The sequence below is a fragment of the Mustela erminea genome, chromosome 12 (genome assembly GCF_009829155.1).
Source record: "Mustela erminea isolate mMusErm1 chromosome 12, mMusErm1.Pri, whole genome shotgun sequence".
NCBI lineage: Eukaryota > Metazoa > Chordata > Mammalia > Carnivora > Mustelidae > Mustela > Mustela erminea.
In genome coordinates, this window is record NC_045625.1 from 84,133,232 (window position 1) to 84,155,606 (window position 22,375).

A 22,375-nucleotide genomic window follows, 5' to 3' on the forward strand; every position below is an offset into this window, starting at 1 on the left:
CGTCGCTGGACTGAGCAAGTACTTCATTTTTTGCAAAGAGCCGGATGACACCCACAGCAAAGGCTAAGGCCCAAGGCCCTGAGACGCGCCAGCCGGGGTACTTTGGAGTCCCCAGGAGAGTGTGACGGGCGTGCACAGAGGTAGTTCCTTTGGGTCCCTCCGCACGCCCTTCAACGCGTCATCTCAAGGAAAACGATGGGAAATACACTTGCTCCAGAAGCAGGAGCCCCTCACGGCCCGAAACCTCCCTTGCTGTCTGGAAGGAACGTGCGCGCGGCGTCCTGGCCGTGAGCAGACCCCTCCTGCGGGTGGCCTCCTTGAAAGGTTCCCCTTACTTTGGGGCATAAATTCTTACTTGTTAGAGTAGCACAGCCCACAGCCCCGGGACCTGGATGGCTTCCCTCTGGACTTGGCTCTTCCTGGCCCTCTGAGCCAGGCAGGTTCTCACCTCCCCGTGCCTCAGTTTCCTTTTTGTAAAATGGGGAGAGAGAGTTTTTAGTACCTCACAGGGTCATCGTGAGGTTTGAAGAAGGTGGCAGCCATTTGGCACTTCTAACAAGTGCCTTGAATGTGACAGTTCTACAAATTCTGAGCTGCACATTTTTTGCATCTTTTTTTTTTTTAAAGACTTTATTTATCCCTTTGACAGAAATCACAAGTAGGCAGAGAGGCAGGCAGAGAGAGAGGAGGAAGCAGGCTCGCCACCGAGCAGAGAGCCCTATGCGGGGCTCGATCCCAGGACCCCGGGATCATGACCTGAGCTGAAGGCAGAGGCTTTAATCCACTGAGCCACCCAGGCGCCCCAAAGAATTGCTTTTTCTTCATGAGCAGAACTAAGGCACCTGTACCACTTGAGATTTACTGTTGGCTGTTTTCTCCGGGGACCAAGAGAAGCCATTTGTTGATCTGTAACAGAGAATGGGTCGCGGCCAAACATTTTCTGGCTTATATACTGCGCTGACGGGAGAGTCTGCATATCGTGGGGAAGACTCAGGCCTCACGGTGTGACGCCTCCTGCCAGGCACGAGCAACAACTGGGGGAAATCAATCCACAATATCGTACAGATGCCTCCAGGCTCCACGCCCAGTGACAGCCGCGTCGTGCTGCTTCTACCCGTGGTGGGCTTGTAGTTCCCAATTTGGGGACTTCTCCCCATTTTGGTTTTATTGTTCAGTTTGAGGGAGGTTTGGAGGGACCAGTTTGGATCTGATGTAGACATCGTCTGCCAGGGGAAAGGAGGTTCACGGACAGGAGACGACCTTGGGCTAAAGTTGAGGAAGCTTTTGGGCTTCAGAATCTTCTGGGAAGATTCTGGGCATATCTCCATCCAAATACCTTGACACATACCTCACGCGCCCATAATACGCGCAGCCTGTTTCTTCTTGCCTTCTGTTTGCCCTCAAGAGTTTAAGTGGTGGTATTTACAGGCTGTTACGAAGCAAGAGCACAAGCACATGGTCTAGAAACGGACCCGGGATTGGGGTTTTGCTTAGGTTTTATTTTTGTTGACTTTTAGAAATATAATTAGCTGAAGAATTCCAGAAGCTGGGCTTTCCTCCTCTGTGCCCTTATCTTTCTGCTCCCTCGCTTCCTCCTTCTGCTCTCCCAGTGTATGTATATATATATAAAATATAAAATTATCTTGCATATTATTTATTATATATTATATAAAAATTATATATTATAGATTTTATATATATATATATATATAATTTTTTTGAACAAAGCTGCATTTGCCAGACATGTGCTGTCATTTCTATTCTCAAAGGTAACGCTCACTCGATCCCTAAAGCCTGCCGTCTGAGAGCGCCAGCTCTGCCCACACAGAGGTTACTGCTTTCCAAGCTCAATGCCGTGGACCTGAACCGGGGCCTGCTGGCAGCAGCAAGTCAGGCGATCGCCACACAGGCAGACGGATGAGAGCCATCCCGTCCTCCTGGTGTGCTGCCAGACCAAAAATGGGGACCGGCAGGGAGCCCGGAGGCTTCCCCTGGGAGGCTGAGGAGCACGTGTCTGCGGGTGGGCTGAGTGGTGGTCACCAGAGCGGGAGAAGCCAAGCACGGGAACCGCGTGCTCCGCTCTGAACTATAGCGCAGGCCCAGTCGGCCAGCGAGGGGCACGCGCACGTGTTCGATCCCAGAGATCAGCCGTTCCCTCTGCTCCTTTACTTCTTTCTCTTCTTACAGTCGCCGTGACTAGGGCCTGATCCGTGCCTTCTGCATAGCGTTTGGAAAGTTCTGTTTTCTTCCTCCAGTGCATTTTAAAGCAAATAAAACCAGACACAGGAAGTCTCTTTTTCTTCTTTTTTTAAAAGAAAACAGCTATTATTCCCAAAGTAGTAAAGGAGCTAGACATCCCAAATGGTTTCACACAGGGGCAACCGTAAGGAACATTTTGGTGTACTTCTGACGGTTTTAAATAGATGTGTAAATATGTACATCTGTATTTTTAACAAAATTAGGTTTATGAGAGAATGCAATATTTATCAATGTCCTTTGAGTATTTTACTACATTATTAAAAGCTCTTAAAGGTGTGTGTGCTTTCTCTTTCTGCTATTAAAAATGAGAAAGGCGTGCCTTTTTCCTTCCTTTTTTTTCCGTAAGAAATCATTTACTACTTGTTTGTGTGTCTGGGTACCACAAATGCATGTAGCAGACACACAAACATGTGATACATTTTGTTTAAAATATAAACTTTCCAGAATTTTATTTCCTATTCTGATCACTGATTGGATTGGATTGTCTTTAAAGTTCCTCTTTAGGTCCAGGATGGAAAGTTTTATGTGTTAACTTGACTGAGCTAAGGGAGGCCCACGTAGCTGGTGAAACATTATTTCTGGGTGTATCTGTGAGTATGTTTCCAGAAAAGATGAACATTTAAATCGATGTGCTAAGTAAAGAAGATTGCCATCACCAAGGCAGGTAGACATTACCGAATTCATTGAGAGCCCGGACAGAATAAAAAGATGAGGAAGGGTGAATTTGCTGTCTCTGTTTCATCTCCTGCTGCTGCTTCTTGACCTTTTCGACTCAAACTGGAACTTATGACATAGGGTCCTCTGGGTCTAAGACCTTCACGTCTGAACTACAACTACACCACTAGCATTCCTAGACCTCCAGGTGTTAGATACGGGACTTCTGAGCCTCCGTAGTTACATGAGACAATTTCTTAAAATAAATTTTTTGGTATATGCCTAAGGAAAAAAAAAGAAAAAGCTCTTAAATGATTTCAGTGGCTACATGAAAGCCCAGTATATATGGGTGTGTTGTTATGTTGGCGTTCTCCTGTTGTTGGGAGGTCCTTGTGGGTTCCTGAACTCATGCTTGAATTCTCAATTTGGAATTCATTAGATCAATTTCTTCAGATTTCCTGGGTCTAGAGTTATGACTCGGACGTAGTGGAAATGGAATACTTCCATCTGTACCATTGTTTGCTTTCTTTGCCAGCATTTTTCAAAAGGCATTTCGAAAGAGCAAGGTTGGAGTAGTGTTCCTTTCCTGTTTTTATTTTTTGTTTTCAATTTTGTGATTGTAACACGTCTTATAGTAGTAATCTCAGTTAACTTTTTTTTTTTTTATGTTTTATTTTTTTAGAGGGGGACCAGGGGAGGGGCAGAGGGAGAGAGTGTTTTAAGCAGGCTCCACACCCAGCACGGAGCCCCACATGGGGCTCCATTCCACGTTCCCTGAGATCATGACCTGAGCTAAGAAGTCAAGAGTTGGATGTTTAACCAACCGAGCAGGTGCCCCTCCGTTAACTTTGAAATGGAGGATTCACATCAAGTAGCAAATAGGGTGCCCAGCGTGAAGCCTGATGTTTCCAAACTGTGTGTCAAGCTCTGTCACGTGGAGGTTATCTGACAGGACCGTGGGAGCTGTGGGAGACTTTTTAAGAGAGGAGCTGACCAGATCACATTTACGGCTCACAAGACCAAGTAGGTGAAAGACTTGGAGATACCTCAGAGGGGCTCCCACGAATGAATCCTTTAAAAATGTGAACACTCATATAACAGCAACAGCAGCTACTTTGAGGGCAACTGAGTGAATGAAAGTGTTGAGCCAACCTTTGGAAAAGAGGCTAAGAACCAGACATGGTTTGTGACGGGCTGTGGAGCTGTACCCAGTACGAGCCCATTGGCAGTTGAAGGCCACCTTTCTAAAAAAAGTCACGTTTCTAGAAAACCAGTTTTATCTCCTGGAAGAGTACTCTGTCTGGAGACCCGCTCTCTTGCCCATCCCCAGACCCCTCTGCACGGGTGTGACCCTCTCAACCCTGCACAGCGGGGCTGGACAGCCGTCCCCACCACCCAGGGGCTGCCTCTCCGCTGTCGGATCTGCACCGTCCATTAGCAGCCATCTTGGCAAACACACATCTAAGATTTAGTGTCGTACGTATTTTTAAATGATCCACTTTGATGGGACTCTGTTTCTTGTTTCAGGGTGAACGCATTGGGGAACTTGGTGCATAAGATTTGCATGACTCCTCACTCCTTTCCGGACCTGTCCCTGGATCCCAGCCAGCATGGCTCACACCACAAAGGTTAACGGCTGTGCCTCAGGTAACCGTGCTCTGGAGTGTGTGTATGTGGAGGTGTATGCCTTGGCTCAAGCTGATTTCTGACTTCTTTTTAAATAATGGGTAGATAGTAGCAAGTTGCCTAGATAACTAGGCTTTCAAAGAATTTTCTATCCAATGAGGTTGGGCTTTTTGCCTTTTTTTTTTTTTTTTTTTTTTTTTGTTAATCTCTTGGAGAGTTTTCTATTATCTTTATAGAGTCTTTCTGTACAGAAGTCAGGTAAATTATTCCCCACGTCAGTTGTATTCAAGTGCTGAAAGATAAATGTAAAATCCTGAATGCTGATCCAAGGGTAACGTGCACTCTCCTCGAACTTCTTGATGAGGGATTGAGCAACGAGAGAAGAAGTGAGTCTGGTGTTTTGAGCCGGTTCCTGGGATCCAGTCCCCAGCAGGTCCTGTTTTCACGTTGCTACGTAAAGAGAAAGGGGCTGGAGAAGGTCGTGCTGTTCCTTCCCAGGGAGGAACACACAACAAGCCGTCTCGTGAAGACGTGCATTCTCAGTTCTGCATCTACATAGAGACTTACGTGGATGGCGTGTCTGGTCCAATATTGCTTGTATAAGATTTGGGAGAAATTTATAGAACAAATGCAGAGAAGCCTCCCAAGAGACGGTGTAAGACAGGAGACAACCACCTGCCCCAAACGGTGTGCCAGGTGTCCATTCCACTCTCGAGTGATCTGCCCGAGAGCAGAAGGTGCGAGAGCGGGCGCTGTGTGGGGAGCGTTTGTGCTGTTGGAACCCAGTGCCGCTGTGCTGCCCTGAACTCTGGCTAATGGAAGGAATGTGGGGTTGGAATCAGGAACCCTGAGTTGAGTCCCATCTCCAGCCCTAACCACGAAATATAGGGCAGGACTAGTTGTCCATGTATTAACCGTCAATAAAGACCTCTGCCTGCACGGTTAGGACCCATGTGAGGACCAGAAATGGACTTAGAAGCGCCCTGTAAGCTGGAGAGCCCCGGTAAGGGCAGAACAGGACCAGCCCTCTGGAGTGGGCTTGCCCGGCCCATGTGTGACTTTCTGTCCCAGGAGCAGGCCTGTCCTCTGGCAAGAAAAGCTGTAACTTGCCCCAGTCCAAACCCGTCCAAACTCGGTGGTTGATTCTGGGACAACTCGTCTCTCTCTCTTTTCTTGCTTTTGCTTGCCCTTACTGCCGCCACTAAGACATTATGAACAACAAAAGCTAACATGGCCTGAGCACTTACCGTGTACCATGGTGGCCCAGGAGTTTTGCCTCCATCATGATGCGTCATCCTTCTGTCATCACCACTGCCCCCGCATCCATCCCTCTGTGAGCGCAGAGAGACTCAGGCACTCACCTAAGTCAGAGAAGTCGGGCTTATTCCTTGTTTCTCTGGTAAAAGAGTTGATAAGGGAGGAAACTGAAGCCTTGTGAAGTTTCCCGAGTGTTGTGGGTGAGTTTCAGTTCCCCGGGACGCTCTGTTCTCCCTTCCCACTCCTGTCCTCACCTGCATTCACATGTTCAGAGCGGGGAGGGATCCCTCCAGAACTTGACCCTCTGCCGTCTCCGGCATATTCTTATCTCCAAGGGTTTAGGTACCTGCCTCATTTCCCCTCCGTTCCTTTTCAGCTTGACTCATCCGAGAGCGTCCCTTGTCCCTTTGTTCCTAAAGTCTGATGACCCAGCTATCACCTTCCCCCTGCCTAACAGGTCTGGGCACTGAGTTTGGAAGCAAAGGGAAGCTCTCATTAGTGACTTCTGGGGTGTCCGGGGATGAATGGTTACTGCAGACAGGTGTCAGGACCACGCGAGGGACAGTAGTGTTTACTCTAGTCGCCAGGACCTCTGTAAGCAATCTGATTCGAGGCTCAGCCCGACACAGTTACTTTAGTTACAACACACACATGCACACACACACACACACACATATATATGATGCTCATTTTAGAAAACTTTAAAATATAAAAGTTTAATATTTTCTGAAAAATAAAGCAGGAATTCCTGCTAATACCACAACCTGGAAATACATGTTCTGCAACATGTTCCATGTTGTCTTTCAATTGTGTATACTTCACACAGTGCAGATGTGCTTATAAAAACGATGATTTTTCTTTTCCTGCTCTGTATTACAAAAGAAATACCTGCTACTGTTTACCCCAAAAAAAAGCCATACTCAATGCCGAAGTATATGCTCGTTATAAATATGCTGTTTCAAAATCTAATTAACATAAGAACATTTGTAGGTTGCAGATTAAGATGGGATAAAAAGGGATTTATGCAGCGAATGAGGGCTGGATACTGATCCTTCCTGTGAGAAAAATAAATAATTTGGGTAGTTCAGTAAAATTGTAAATGTGGAATAAATTGATATTTTTTCATTTTCCAAAAATTAATATTAAATATATATATTTTTTTAAACCCTACTTCCCCTATGTGTGTTGTGCCCAAAAGGAATCTCCCCCAGCCCTTTCCCTAAAAAAAAAAAAAAAAATCAGTGCTTTGGGCTCCCATAGAACTTGAGGAAAATTCCCATATGAAAGTGGAGTCAGGGTACTGGCCCCAGAAACATTGCTCATGGTCTTGGGAACAAAGCAGGAATTAAAGAAGTCAGCTGAGGAAAGTACCAGTTGGCCAGGCCCTTGGCTGCCAGCACGTCTGGTGACTGACATCCCACATTCATGCTCCCATTGAGAGCTGAAACTGAGTAAGGGACCATTCAGCGTCCTTTTATCCTCTGACTTCCCCACTGAGTCCTTCAGTTAGCTGGAATAAAAGGTACCGGTTTTGAAGTAAGAGCAGTTCAGGGCACCTGCATGGCTCAGTCATTGGGCGTCTGCCTTCAGCTCAGGTCGTGATCCAGGGTCCCACATCAGGCTCCCTGCTTCTCCCTCTCCCTCTGCCCCCTGCCTGCTTATGCTCTCCCCCCACCTCTATCAAATAAATAAATAAAATCTCCAAAAAAAGAAAAGAAAAGAAAGAAAGGAAAAAAAAGAACAGTTAGTTAATGCTGTAATTTGTAAAATGTGTTGCCCTAGGTTTCAGACCAACATAAAGATGATGCAACAGGCACCTGTGTGCATAGCATCTTGCCGAAGAAATACACTTTACAGGTACACGGCAGGGATCCGGGGCCTCCAGTGTCCCAGGCACTGTTCTGGGCACTCAGATTCAGCAGGGAAAACACAGGCCCAAACCCCTACCTCCAAGGACTTTTCATTCTGGTAGAGGCTGAGGATTCCTGTGGGCAGAGCTTCCAGATAAAATAGAGGACTGATTTATGCTTTTTTAAAAAAAAAAAAAAAGTATTCACTGTGTTTTCAAAATTTAAATTTCACTGGGTGTCCTCGCTTCTAATTTGCTACACGTGGCACCTCACCTGGGCTTCCCTCCCAGCATTGTCCCCCTGCTCACCATCCACCCCGTCAGAATCAGTCATGTCTTTGTGTCTGTCACCTCCTTTTTTTTTTTTTTTTAAGATTTTATTTATTTATTTGACAGACAGAGATCACAAGTAGGCAGAGAAGCAGGCAGAGCAGAGAGAGGGGGAAGCAGGCTCCCCGCTGAGCAGAGAGTCCTATGCAGAACTCGATCCCAGGACCCTGAGATCATGGGGACGGTCTGCTTTTTCTCAGGTCTCTGAATCACGTTGGAATCTGGATGCCCTGTTTACCTCTGTAAACACTAATTCATGTTGTGAAACTTTAATTAGAGCTTCGACTCTCTTTAGAAGCTACATAACAAGTGGCTTATTTGTCCGATGAAGATAATGCACCTTCCCAGCCTCCTTCACAGGACGGTTGCGAGGGACAAATAAAACAGGAGCCCTAGAAACACCCCAAGATATGAAACACTGGTCAGATGTCAGGGGAAATCACTGCCCGCCTTGTTCTGCGAGGTCCCTCCTCGGGTACTGGTCTGAAAAGGGCCTGCTCACGCGCCGTGGTGCCAGGCCCTGTCAGACGCGTGACTTTGAGGCAAGAATTGTGTTACTGTCCTGTGTCACAGTTAAATGAAAGAAATCGATGAGGGTTAGGGAGTTCCGTTTGTGCCTCCCATCACCAGCCTTCTTGTTGCTAATACTTGCCTTTGGTAGTTGATGGTGGTTTCCCCCCTTTTACTATTTCTCACGCGCGCGCAAACACACACATATTTTTTTCCCAAATAACTAGATCTTAAGTTACTTAGGGTACTTATCAAGCTGCATTAAAAACTTGGTTGTCAGGACGCCTGGGTGGCTCAGCTGGTTAAGCGGCTGCCTTCGGCTCACGTCATGATGGGATCGGGTCCCACATCGGACTCCTTGCTTGGCAGGGAGCCTGCTTCTCCCTCTGCCTCTGCCTGCCTCTCTGTCTGCCTGTGCTCGCTTGCTCTCTCTCCCTCTCTCTCTCTGACAAATAAGTAAAAAATCTAAAAAAACAAACAAACAACTTGGTTGTCATTTTAAATTCCTCTTATAAATTTTAGTAAGGCTCGTTGGGACTCTGGTCAGTCCTTTGGCTCCGGGTTTTGTCTCCATGCTGATCTTAAATGAGGTACAAAGGCCGCTGATAAGACCGGGTCAGCCGGAGCCCACAGACTCCCGGCCCAGCAGGTAGAACTCTGCCGCCCAGCACAGCCCACTCGGTTGTGTAAATATTTTTCCCGGGCAGCGGCATTTCTCAAACAGAACCCTGAGCCCACTGCTGGGAACCCGACAGCGGGAATTGCATGCTGTTTGTCAAGCACCAGAGCAGTTTGCCCCGACTGGTCTGGCTGGAACTGCCCTGGGGTTTCTGAGACCATCTGCAGGGAAGGTCTCAGCCTGGCAGCGGTGGTGTGCGTCTCTGCTGGGGAGTCTTAGAGCTGTGGTCTCCACCAGCCTTCCTCCAGAGGCAGAAGGTGAGCGGATGAGATGCTAGGGCTGCTTGAATGCGCGGGTACCGGCCGTGACCCTCCAGGGTGTCCTGGAAGCCTCTGCCGAAGAATGAAATGTGTGTTCCTGTCGGTGCTCTGCCCTCCCCTGAAAGCGGTGTGTTTGGTGGTGTATGAGGAGAGCTAAGGGTGCGACCTAGCTGCCTGACATCAAAACAGAGGTAAAGGGCTGGTGGGGGTCTTTATGATTCCACCTGTCCCTACTCTCAGATGAGAAAAACCCAAGCTGCCCAGCCCACCCAGTTACCTAATGGCTAAGCCGGACCTTGAACACAGAGGACGATTTCCCCTTGTTCAGCGCACTCTGTCGACATTAAAAACCAGAAGAGAGCCAACTGTGAATTCTTTTTTTTTTTTTTTTAAAGATTTTATTTATTTATTTGACAGAGAGAGATCACAAGCAGGCAGAGAGGCAGGCAGAGAGAGAGAGAAGGAAGCAGGCTCCCGGCTGAGCAGAGAGCCCGATGTGGGACTCGATCCCAGGACCCTGAGATCACGACGGGAGCCGAAGGCAGGGGCTTAACCCACTGAGCCACCCAGGCGCCCCCCAACTGTGAATTCTTAATGAAGTAGATCAAGGGGAAAGTGTGTATTTCAGGAAACTCCATGAAACCGAAAAGGAGGGCAGTTGTGAGTAGAAGGTCCTTTGAGATAGAGGCGAAGTTCTTCTTACTGCGAATTACCTCATAGAGCAAACGTCTCAGTATTGAGTACATCAGTTTCGTCCTGTTACTTGGTGTTCTTCGTAATTGGATTTCGATTAGATTGTGCCTTTCAGCGTTAAATGAAACTGTTAGTTTTTCATTGATGAAAGACTCCTTTCCCACTGAGGTTTACACATGAAATAATGTATTTTCTCATAGTGATGGTGTTTCAGAAGATAGTTACTTTTTTAAGCATCAGTTTCATTTGAGTTTCGCAGCACAGAGTTCACCTACACATAGGAGATCCCGGATTTCAGGGACTTGCCTGTCTGGTTAGATCAGAACCCCAGAACTCCACCAGCCCCCAGGGACGTCCTGCAGAATCCCTCCCTCTGCGGGGCTTGCTTCCGCTTTAACCAGGAGCCCCCTGGGGAAGCTCTGCTGCTCCAGACGGTGAGCGAGTCCCAGTGGGTTAAGCATCATTCAGATTTCAGACGGGAGATTCAACTCTGCAGTTCAGCCGGGGAAAGATGCCTTATCTGGCAGCAAGTCGCAGCCTACTAGGGTGTAGGACGGGTAGACACCAGGCTCTTGCCTATCCCAGGCGTTGGGCAAAGATACGCCCTGCATTTGGAGAGATGCTATGTGGGTGCCAACAGGAAAGAAAAAACACAAAATAAAAACCCAGCAGAGAGATGTGCTTCGATGTTAACGCTTTGAGCTGTTGAAGCTGCCGAGTGAGGCCCTTCCTACAAGATTTGAATGTCCTGTGCCCTGCTTACCTAAGGCAGACTTCCCGTCATGAGTATTGGCGTTTTTTTCTGATTATGCACTTCCCCTCTTTCTCAAAGGACGTGGGTGGGCCAGCTGAGCCCATCTGAAGTATAGCTCATTCGCTTCCTTTCCAAGGGTTTGCCTTCTTCCTGTGCCCCAGATAATTCCCGTTCATCTCCTTTTGTGCAGTTTCTGAGAAAAGTTTGTGCCGGTTTGGGACATGAATGACGAACTCACTGTTTCTGCTTTGGGGTCCTTCTCTCTGAGAGGCTGTTTGATTTGATCTGGTACAGAAAATATCCGCGTCATTTCTCCAATTCACAGAGGTTGTAAATTCTTGCTCTTTTCTGGCAACACATCGAACTAAAAATTGCATGGAGAAGACTTATCTGATAAAAACCTTGTAGGAGCCTCAGCCAGGAAATCAGGTTTACTAGGATTCATTCAAACATTTGTAGAGATTCTAAGTTAAAAAAAAAAAAATTGATGATTCTGTTCTTCCTCTCTTGGCTTCTCTACTGGATATTTTTGGAATGAGCTGGAACTGATTCACTCATTTCCATATGCTTTAGGAAAAGTATGCTCATGTTTTAGAAGCTAAGCCTGGTTCTACTTTGGGCTGCAATTCCTCATGAATTCTGAGGATGAGAAGTGTTTTAAGTATGCAGCCCATCTGTATCTCGTCGTGATCTCAGCTGGTAGTTCTGTATGGACAAGTGATCTCACAACTTTAAAATACGTATGTGACTATTTTGAGAATTTTGTAAAAATTGAGGCCAGATTTCCAATCTTAGCAGCACTTGGACCATGATCAAATACTATCCTATAGTATTCAGGGGGCCTTTCTAACCAACAGATAGAAAAGCAGAACTGTCAACCTGAAGGAACACGGGGCCGATGGACCGATTGTTGTTGGATTGATGGGATGCGTTCTCGTCCCCAAAGTTCCGTCTGTGGGCTCTCTCTTGGTCTCGTGTGTGACCAGATTTGAGCGGCCTGGGACTTTCCTCCCACCTGGGCTGGAGGTTTTGCCCAGTGAGCCTTTATTTAAAGGAGGTGGTGCTTGGAATGCTGTGTGCTCAGTCACAGGTGCTGAATTTATCTTGGGTCCTTTCTCGAGATCTTCCTTAAGGGAGCAAGTTTTCTGTCTGTGGGATCTTTTGTACTCTGGGCATGATCTCTGTTCTGCAGAACCAAGAAGACAGGCACATGATTTCCCGAATCTCGTCTCACAACATTTGGATTAGTCAATAAATCCCATCAGCTTTGCAAATAACTTTGTGAAAACATCGATTCAGCCCTCACTGTCAGATTTTCCCATTCCTGCCCACTATTCTCAGTGCCCTTTTCTCTTGCAACAATTGTGCACCAGGCAAAGGCTTTTTAAATGTTTGTGTACAAGCAGCCACAACAGGCCCCTTCCGGAACCTCCCGGAAGACAAGGAGTAGGTATCTCCCCTGACTCCAACTACAAAAGAGAGATGTGAGGTTTCTAAAGATTCCTAAGCCCAGACCCAGGTGTCTTCACCCCGTAGTCTGTGCGTCTCCTCTTCTTTTCTTTTAACGAAAACCCACAAATGTTCCTTCTTTCTCGGCTGCCAGTGTCCTCCCCACGTACGTCTGTGCACTCCCCACGTATGACTGAGTGATTTCCTTTCCCCCAGCATTCCCAACGGACGGACGGGGCTGCATTAATCAAATCAGGGACACACCAGGGAAATGTGGTTTTGGTTTTTTGTTGTTTTTGTGTATGTGGGTCTTTTGTTTTTTGTTTTGTTTGTTTGTTTGTTTGTTTTTTGAGGTGGCCCATTTAGCCTGTTCCCCTCCAGCTTCAGCTGGGAGGACAAAAATTCGTCTGTCTTCCTGAGAGCTGCCCAAGCAGGTAGTAGAACCTGCCGGCTTTCTGCGCCCTGTGCCTCAGCCAGGACTCCACCCCTGAGCAAGGGGTGACTCAGCCCAATGACACACCGGCTGTTACAGCCGCCCGGGGTGGAGATCTGGCAGTCTGTAGGCCGGTAGGGGCGGAGGGAAAGGTTGGCATGTCAAACCATTCCAACAATGTAGCTTACAGGAAAAAAAATTGCAAAACACCGAAGCCCTGTGCCACCGAGTTTTTCCATTAGGGCCACGCTTTACACAGCTTCCACATCTGCCCCAGGCTCAGCTGCCTGGCAGTGTGAGAGGAAACGGTCACATTGTAAGCTTCTGGGCGGTGAGGAATCCCACCAGCTCCTGGGCATGGCCCTGGACACTCTCAGGCGTCACCTGGGCGCCCAGGAACGTGGATTCTCTGGGCGGGGGCTGCTTGCACCTTACTGAGGTTCTAGAAACTGGCATCTGGAACTTACACCACCCAGGATACTGCTTTTAAATGAAGAATCAACGGACAGAAAATCTTCCAGAAAGGTAAAAGGGGGGCCAAAAGCTGGGCGCTTTACCTCTGGGGTTCTTATTATTTGGTTTTCTGTCCTCTGGCCAGTTTGATGGTGAAAAGGCAGAGTTTGCAAATAGTGGTGCATTTAAATCAGGGGGTCTTTTGGGAATGACCAGAAGGAAGGATGCTAGACAGAGAAACCACTTCAGTGCCATGAGACCATTCATTCGGGAGCTCACTTGTAAATGACTGCACAGAAACGTCCTGGCAGAGGGCACCTGTTTCCCTTCTTTGTGACACGGACCAGCCCCGAGGTCCTGTGAAGGTGGGTCTTTCTTTTACTTACGGTCACTTCTTTGTGACTTTGTTTAGTTCGAGACAGCTGGCAAGATGAAGGAACGCTGAACTTTCCATACTTTTGTTATTTTTTCCGTCTCTCAGACATGTTTGGCTTTCACTGACTTTTGTCTGTTTGCTCCTAAATCTGGGCTTTTGCTTTTGGCCTCATTGGGACAGAATCATTTTTTGTTTCTGTGTCTTCAGCCCTGAGGCCTGCAGAAATCTTGGTGGGCCTTCCCAGCCCTCCAGGGCTCCAGGCAGCAAGAGACCAGCTCTGGCAGAGGGTTCTGGGGCAGAACCCCAGGGCGCTTCTCCACCGTCCCCACCCCTGTTCCGCAGCCCAGCTGCCCTGTTGCCTTCCTAGGGCCTTGCTCAAAGCCCTGTTCTCTTGATCTGGATGGCTTTCCCATACCTCCCAAGGCCTTCTCATCCTTCAAGAGCTGCTTCCTCCCTGACCTGTTCCAACCAGTGTTCTCGGAGACTCTGAGGGGAATGTCACCCCTACCTCTTCTTAGTTCCTGGAGAGCTATGTATTTTTATGTAGAGTCAGGGGAGTGGCCTCGACAAGTCTGTGAGCACTGAGGTCTCAGGGGGTGAGAGTCCCATCATCTGCACCTCGGGTGTACCCACTGTGGCCTGCTTAGTACTCCGCCTGGGGTCCGCAGGCTGCACGTTCCATGAGCGCATGTTTGCAGCCTGCTTTGTGCCCGCACAGTGCTGGGCAGCGCATCCAGAGCGGGACGTGGGCACAGTGCCTGCTGGAGAATCTCTGTGATTGAACTGAGCCCTGCCTCTGGCCAGGCTGACAGTGTCTTTCCCTTGGCCGGTGCCCCCCAGCCTGTGCACCTGGATATTTTTCCCGGACGAACCAGGTGGCTTTCAGTGCAGGGCACACACGCGCTGACAGCCCACCTCCTCTGACCTCACCGCTCCGTGCAGGCGGTGGTATCTGCTTTCTGTCCGTCACGTGCTCTGACGTAGGCTTAAGATGATCCTGTCTGTTCAGTGCCTTGCGTTCCAGGGAGAGGGGACCAGTTTTGACATGGTTGTCCAGGGAGGATTCTTGTCAAAGGGCATTTGGGAAATTTCTTCCCAGCTCCCACCACCACGTTCCTGTTCGTGACCCAGCCAGTTCCTTTTGCCCCAGGCGTGTTACCTGGTCTGGTTGGGCGGGCTGGTTGGAACTGTGGACGAGAAGTCGGGAGGATGGCCGGCCGGCCTGCCGTCTGTCCCACAGTTCTCTTGGGAAGGTCTCTGCAGATGTCTGCCCCCTCTTAGATGGGAGGAAATAAACGGTTAATTAATGAATTAAGTTATTATTGGATAAATGATTGTTAATAACTTACAACTGTTATAACCTATAAATTGTAAATATGTATTAAATAGACGCTTATTGTTTGCAGCGTTCCTAGTCTTTGTGGCTACCTAATTTAGTTTTAATCCCCTTATCTCATGCCTCAATTTTGTCACGGGCTTTTTTTTTTTTTTTTTTTTTTAGGATTTTATTTATTTATCAGAGAGAGAGAGGGGGAAAGAGCGAGCACAGGCAGACAGAATGGCAGGCAGAGGCAGAGGGAGAAGCAGGCTCCCCGCTGAGCAAGGAGCCCGATGTGGGACTCGATCCCAGGACGCTGGGATCATGACCTGAGCCGAAGGCAGCTGCTTAACCAACTGAGCCACCCAGGCGTCCCTGTCACGGGCTTTTTAATGCTGATTTCAAGACTCAGGTGAAAACACATTATGAGACTGTCTCTTTGTCCAAATCTGATGAAAGCAATAATCACGGGCACCCCAGACTGTGAAGAAAGCCTGATGTGTAAAATTCAGCGTGACTCCGGTGTGAAGACTTAAATGTGTTGGAGGAAAGGCGTTCCGTTGAGTCAGGTGTCACGCAGACTGAGGGTTTCTTCCTGGTGTTTTTCGACAGGCCGGTCACCCGTAGCGTCCTGGTCCTCATTTCACTCTCCTGGCCGGTGTCACACCTCTGCTGGCACACCCGCCCCATGTTGCCTGTGGCCTCTCCTTGGAAAATCTCTCCTTACATTAAGTCTTAGGGCAGATCCTTCTAATCCAGGCGTGTGAAGAAGGATCCTCTTCCAAACCCAACGCTGTACACACCTACCAGGACGAGGAAGAGCAAGAAGCTCTTGCTGGGCCTGTCCTGTAATCCCCTCCGTGGCCCGTCAGCCCTCGGGGCTGTGCTGGCGCTGGTGGAGAAGGAGACAGTGGGGATGTGGGAGGGAGCCCCGCCCACTCTGCTCCCCCTCCCTGGGGTTACCTCAGACACCGGCTTCTGTGTCACACCCATCACTGACGAGAGCCCGGGAGGGGTGAAGCGCACCGTCAGGGCTGTGCATTCCTTAGAGGCTGCTGGGGGGCGGCTGACGCACCACAGACATGATCCAGCCCTGCCACGAGATTGATGACGGAGCATCCTGCTTCCGACCTGTGTCTTTTCCTTCTTCTTCTTCTTTTTAAAGATTTTGTTTCTTATTTTGCCAGAGAGATCACAAGTAGGCGGAGAGGCAGGCAGAGAGAGAGGGGGGAAGCAGCCTCCCCGCTGAGCAGAGAGCCCGACGTGGGGCTCGATCCCAGGACCCTGAGATCATGACCTGAGCCGAAGGCAGAGGCTCAACCCACTGGGCCACCCAGGCACCCCCCAACCTGTGTCTTTTCAAGATAAATATTTGCAAGTAGGGTTTTGGCACATTAAGTTTACCTTCAGAAGGCATGGTGGTAAGGATCCTAGGCTGTTGGGTTTGGGTATTTATTGATTTATTTATTTAGATTCTATTTGTTTGAGAGAGACCAGGAGAGAGGAGGAGCCTGAGCAGAGGGGAGGGGCAGAGGGAGAAGCCAACTCCTCGCTGAGCAGGAAGACCCTGGGATCACGACCCAAGTCAAGAGCAGATGCTTAACCCCCTGAGTCACCCAGGTGCCCTGGTCTTTATTATTATTATTTTTTAAGATTTTATTCATTTGATTTGTCAGAGAGAGAAAGCACAAATGGGAGCAGCAGGCAGAAGGAAAAGCAGCTCCCCGCTGAGCAGGGAGCCTGATGTGGAACTCGATCCTAGGACCCTGGGACCGTGACCTGAGCCAAAGGCAGACGCCCAACCGACTGAGCCACCCAGGTGCCACAGTTTTATAGTTTCTTCCAACAAAGGAACAAAGGGAAGAAGGGGCATGTGGCTGGCTCAGTCAGTGGAGCATGTGAGTCTTGATTTCAGGGTTATGAGTTCGAGCCCCACATTGGGCGTAGAGATTGCTTAAAAGTAAAACCTTTAAAAAATAATAAAATGGGAATGAAGAAATTGGTCACCTGGAAAGTGGGAAGGGAACAGGGATGCGAACATGAATGAAACTGGATCCCACGTGGACAGCACGAAGTCCTTGCTGTGTGCCACAGTGAGGCCTGGGAGTGTGCTCCGTTTGACCAGTCCAAAGCTTTGTTTTAATTTGAGTTAATTGCCAAGATGTTTTAAGCTAGGTAATTCCATAGAAAAACACGAATTTTCTCAGTTTCCCTGGGAAAGTCAGAAGAGGCGGCATCGCTGGGTGGTGTATTATAGGCCACGTGAGCTAACCGGAGGGAACAGGTGCTCTCTGGTCTCCCCAGCTGCCCTGAACCCCTCTTTTCAGTTACTGGCCTGGATGCTAAAGGTACTTGGGTTTATGATCTGGACCCTGAGGGTCCGTGTATGCTTCACGGGCTGCCCCCTGGAGGGCTCTCAGCTCCTGTAAGCCGAAAGGAAGACCACTCGGAGTTGCACATTTGGCTTGGTTTGAAGTGGAGGTCCTCCCTCCTGGCTTCAGTTCAGCCCCCTCTGGGGAACTTCTGAACATGGCGATGTCCCGGCTCCTCCCGCCCAGGAGATTCTGACTCACTGGGGTGGGGTGGGGGGCAGCTCAGCACTTTTACAAACAGCCCCAGGCCGTTTAGTTGTGCAGCGGGGGTTGAAAACTTGGGGGGAGGGTGGGGGCCTGTCTGGGAGGTCCCAGCTTTGGCCTTTATACCTCAGATGCTAGAAGTGATGTTCGTACCATGACCCCCTCAGGCCCAGAGGCCTGCCTCCGCTAAAAAACCAGGACAGGGACTCAGAATCTTTGACATTTTTGTACATCTCGTTAGAAGGAAAGAGTAACCTGCAGAGTTTGGCTCCTCTGGAAGGAGTTGCATTGATGGGCTGGGCCCGGGGCACCTGCAGTATGGCCGGGCGGGGGGGGGGGGGGGGCGCAGCCCTCGTTGAGATGAGTCTGTCGGGGAGTGAGATGTGTGCACAAGTAGGGCGAGAAGAAGCCCTCCTGAGAGCCAGGGTGGAAGAGGCCACGGAAGGACGAGGGACCTTCAGGCAGAACTGATGCTCAGCTGGTCTGGGCAGACTGGGAGGATTTCGTGTGGGAAGGTCAGGAAAAGAAAAAGGTCTGGAAGGAACAATCCAAGCAAAAGTGTGTCCTTCGCCTCCTGACCCTTCAGAGATGCCAGTTCCCTCCCCCTCCTCCTACCTTTGGGTGGGTGGGGGGGTCCTGAAGGTGCAGTAAAGATGGACTGCCCACGTGGCCTTTCCCTAGGAGGTGGCATTCACACAGCGGATGACATAAACTTTATCTGTAAAATGCCGGTAATCCGGGGCACCTGGGGGACTCAGTGGGTTAAGCCTCTGCCTTTGGCTCAGGTCATGATCCCAGGGTCCTGGGATCCAGTCCCGCATTGGGCTCCTTGCTCAATGGGGAGCCTGCTTAACCACTAAGCCACCCAGGCGCCCCAGGGAAAAGGTCTTGGTGCAGTATTCCGGTTCAGTTAACATCAGAACTGTGGGCTCAGAAAGGCTTGATCGCAGCCAGGAGCCCTGCAGCTGCCCCCCAGGGGTGAACACTGTTGGTGCCCTCGACCAGCCTGGTGACCAGAAGGCTTCTGTCCACGGCCTGTTCCCCTTCTCACTGCGAGTCACCCTTCCCGGCTCCTTTGCACCTGTCAGAGGCAAAGCCTTGAGTACATCCCCGTCCTCCCACGTCTGGCTGGGATGCTTCTTTTGGACGTAAATTAAGAGAAAGTAAAGGCAGGCAGGTGTGTCTGTCTCCGGACAGCGGGAGCCTGCGTGACTGGCACTCTCCAGGCAGAAAGAGCGCCTGTCTTTAATTATTCTTCCTTCCCGACCTTTGTCCTTCTTCATCAAAGACTGGGTATTTATTAGTATACTGTGACTTTTTCTGCTAGACCTCACCCTAATGGAAGCACACGTACAAAATTATTACCTTCAGCTGTTTCAGGAATAAGCTATATTCTTTTTTTTTTTTTTTTTCTGTTTTTTCTTTCTTTCTTTCTTTCTTTTTTTAATAGGCTAAGCTGTGCTCTTACCTGAACACAATGTTGGTGAAATAGAAATTCAGCAGCATTCTCTTTTGCAGGATTAAGAAACCCTACATTCAGATGCTTTCCTCCATTGAGTTCTTTTTTTCTTTTTTTAGGATTTTATTTATTTATTTGACAGAGAGTGAGAGGCACAGCGAGAAAAGGAACCCAAGGAGGGGAAGAAGGAGAAACAGGGTTCCTGCAGAGCAGGGAGCCCATCTCGGGGCTGGATCCCAGAATCCTGGGATCCTGACGTGAGCCGAAGGCAGATGCTTAACAACTGAGCCACTCAGCTGCCCCCTCCACTGAGTTCTTAAAAACAAGCCTTTGGATAATGATACCTAGTTTGAAATAAAATCACGTGACTGAGCAGTACCAGAATTTTCTCACAAGTACAGAGAAAAAACTTGCTCTGTTAAAAAAGCAAATGATAAAACAAGCCTTAGGGGATTTTTAGGTTGATGGGCATTTCCTAAAACTGGTTCGTGGGGATGGATGCCACACTTGTATACAGTTACTAAAACTCATCAAACTAGTCGCTCTTTTATTTATTTATTTATTTGACAGAGAGAGAGAGATCTCAAGCAGGCAGAGGCAGGCAGAGAGAGAGGGGAAAGCAGGCTCCCCGCCGAGCGGAGAGCCTGATGCGGGACTCGATCCCAGGACCCTGGGATCATGACCTGAGGCAAAGGCAGAGACCCAACCCACTGAGCCACCCAGGTGCCCCAAATAAGTCACTTTTAAAATGGGTGCATTTTATGGCATGTAAGTATCTTAATAAAGCTTTTTTTAAAGCCCCTTGTCCCCCAAAAGGGAAAAAAAGACACCTAACAAAAATCTCTTACCTAAGGTAGGTATTGGTGGGTAAAATAACTTGAAATTATTTGGACCCTGTATTTCAGAGTATCTAGCACTTTGAAGCTTTGTTCTTAATTTATTATTTTTCTCTGAATCGGTTTACTTATTTGGTGGAAAACAAGCCCAAATGGGCCCCACATCGTCTTAAAATGTTTAGTCCTTGTAGCTTCACATAGAAAGTTTTGTGTCCCAGAGATAATCACCCAGCCCCCAGATCTGGGCCAGGAGGCTGGAACCAGAAGGTAAAAGGAGTGAGGTGTGTGTGCACGGCCACCAAGACGAACCAGTCAAACAAGGCAAATTCAGTGGATTCTTATAAAATTTTGCCTTTCTCCTTGCGGCTCTACCCTGCAAGGTAGGGTGACTTCGAGTCATCCCTAATCTTTGTTAATCTCTGTTTTATTGTTTAGAACGGGTTCTGCTTGTTTGCCCTGTAGACAGAGCTCTGTAAATCTCGTTCTTCTAGAATCACTTTTAGCCCGTGTTCTTAGGCTCATAGGCCAAGGGAAAAATGTCTTAAAGTACCGTTTCTTATCTGTTTCTTTCTTTCTGTTTTAGGTAATATATTTAAACCGCTAGAGGAACATATCATTCTTACTTTTTTTTTTTTTTAGATTATTTATTTATTTATCTGACAGAGATTGCAAGTAGGCAGAGAGGCAGGCAGAGAGAGAGGAGGAAGCAGGCTCCCTGCTGAGCAGAGAGCCCGATGCGGGACTCGATCCCAGGACCCTGGGATCATGACCTGAGCCGAAGGCAGAGGCTTTAACCCACTGAGCCACCCAGGGACCCCTCGTTTTTATATTTTTAAAGCAGAAATCAGTGGTTGCTGAAAGATGTGATCATCCTAAAACAGAATGCCCTTGTTGGAGGGGAACTTAAGTCTGTGTCTTTGAGAGTCGCATGATCGAATTTGGGTAAAAATGCATGAGAGAAGATGAAAGAAAAGAAAACAAAAGCTTGGGTCTGTGCTGTACACCCAGGAGTGTTTTTAGCCTTCAGATTACATGTTGCATTAAGGAAGAGTAAAGCAAGCAGAGGAACCCTCACCTCCAGCCCCTCCTGGGCTCAGCTGTACGACTGAGTCATCCCTTTACGCAGACAGCTGCTGAGTTACAGTCCCGGATTATAACACGAAGCTTTCTCCGCTCCGGAGGCTTTGGGGAAGGGAAGAAGTGAGGGGAGAAAAACAGAAAGCATTTGTTGCTTTTCTCTGTTCTTCCTCGAATGAGCAGGTTTGCCACTGATTTCGAGGTCGGCATTTCCGGTGTCTAAAGAAAATGAGGAGCCCATGCTCCAAAAATCCGAAGGGGCATGGGGGCGATGTGCCTTCACCTTTTTATTTTTCTGTTAAGATCCTTGCTGGCAGTTTTGCTGGTTGGTAGATTTTGCTGTCTCTCTGGCGCCCGGAGTGTTGGAATTAAACCCCGCCGCCAGGAGGGTGCTAGTTGGTCAGGAAATTCCAAATGGGTAGAAATGAATTCTCTGCAGCAGCTCCCGGGCTCCCTGCCCTGCTCATGTGTGTTAGTCTCTTTAATGACGAGGGAAGTTTGCTGGAGACCTGGCTTCCTGCTTGCTGAAAGTCATAGTTACTTTGTTTCTGGGGAGGTGAGTAAGAAAGCCCAAAAGAAGAAAAAAAGAGGAGAGTGTGAAGTTTGGGGGTGACATAGGAACTCAAGCTCTGTGTGTTATGAAAAATGTTTGCTTTTATTACAAGCTGGAAAGGATACCTTGTACTTGATTTTTGGTTCACTGACCATTTCAGCTTTAACATAAAGATGTCATTGTCGTGGGAGTGAACGGTGGTACATATAGGCTAAGGTTTGCGTTTCTGAGTTTATGGTTTACTTAAGTTCCAGAATTTCCTTTTTTGTGAGGCTGAATCCATTATTGGTCATTTGTTTTCAGCTCTGTTTTTCTAATGGGGAGCTGTTCAGTGTGCCTTAAAGCTGGCTTCTTGTTCTTGTATAAACACTATAAAACAAAATACAGGCTGTGATTTATACGGTTACTCCAGTTCCTCCCTCCCCCCAAAACAAGTGCTGCTTTATTAGAAAAGCCCTTTCTGTCCCACTGTCCCAGCTTGTGCTCCTCCACTGCTTTCCACAGAATTATCCTTAGAACTGTCACATTCCCTATTTACCCTTAGAATGAAGTGTTATTTTTTGAAGAAAGTTTGGAAAACAGCCTTCCGTCCCCCGCTAGCTCTCTGCTGCGCATGCATGACCAGTTTGGGCTGGGTTTCAGTCGCATCTCTCCAAACAAGACCATGAACACGAGCAAGCACTGCTTCGGTGGGTCAGGGGAGGGTCCTGACGGCAGGCTGGTGGCCGTTTCGAGACAGATTTGGGCTCGAGCGTGTCCGCACCTGACAGCAGGCAGAGCGCTGGAGGAGAGGGCCCTGCCGTGTGGGCCCTGCTGTGTGGCGTGCCTCCCTGACGCACAGTGAGCACCTTCTGTTAAAACACAATCCATTCCGTTCCCTTTCCACGTCCTTCCCCCCCAGCAGCTCACCTGCAGCCTGGCATCCGGATTCTTCCAGCAGGTCCAGAGTAGAACTGATGCTACTACAGCAAGGG

At 48.5% G+C, this 22,375-nt stretch overlaps 1 protein-coding gene across 4 annotated transcripts in view; it reads left to right on the forward strand.

Annotated features, from left to right (window-relative positions):
• KANK1 (KN motif and ankyrin repeat domains 1) overlaps positions 1 to 22,375 on the forward strand; it is a 195,941-nt gene that overhangs the window by 131,056 nt on the left and 42,510 nt on the right. For all 4 annotated transcript variants that reach the window (XM_032306226.1, XM_032306223.1, XM_032306224.1 and 1 more), the window contains one exon: positions 4,441 to 4,560. In XM_032306226.1, coding sequence (XP_032162117.1) covers positions 4,524 to 4,560 — 37 coding nt within the window. In that variant the 5' untranslated portion in view covers positions 4,441 to 4,523. The remainder of the gene's footprint in view (positions 1 to 4,440; positions 4,561 to 22,375) is intronic.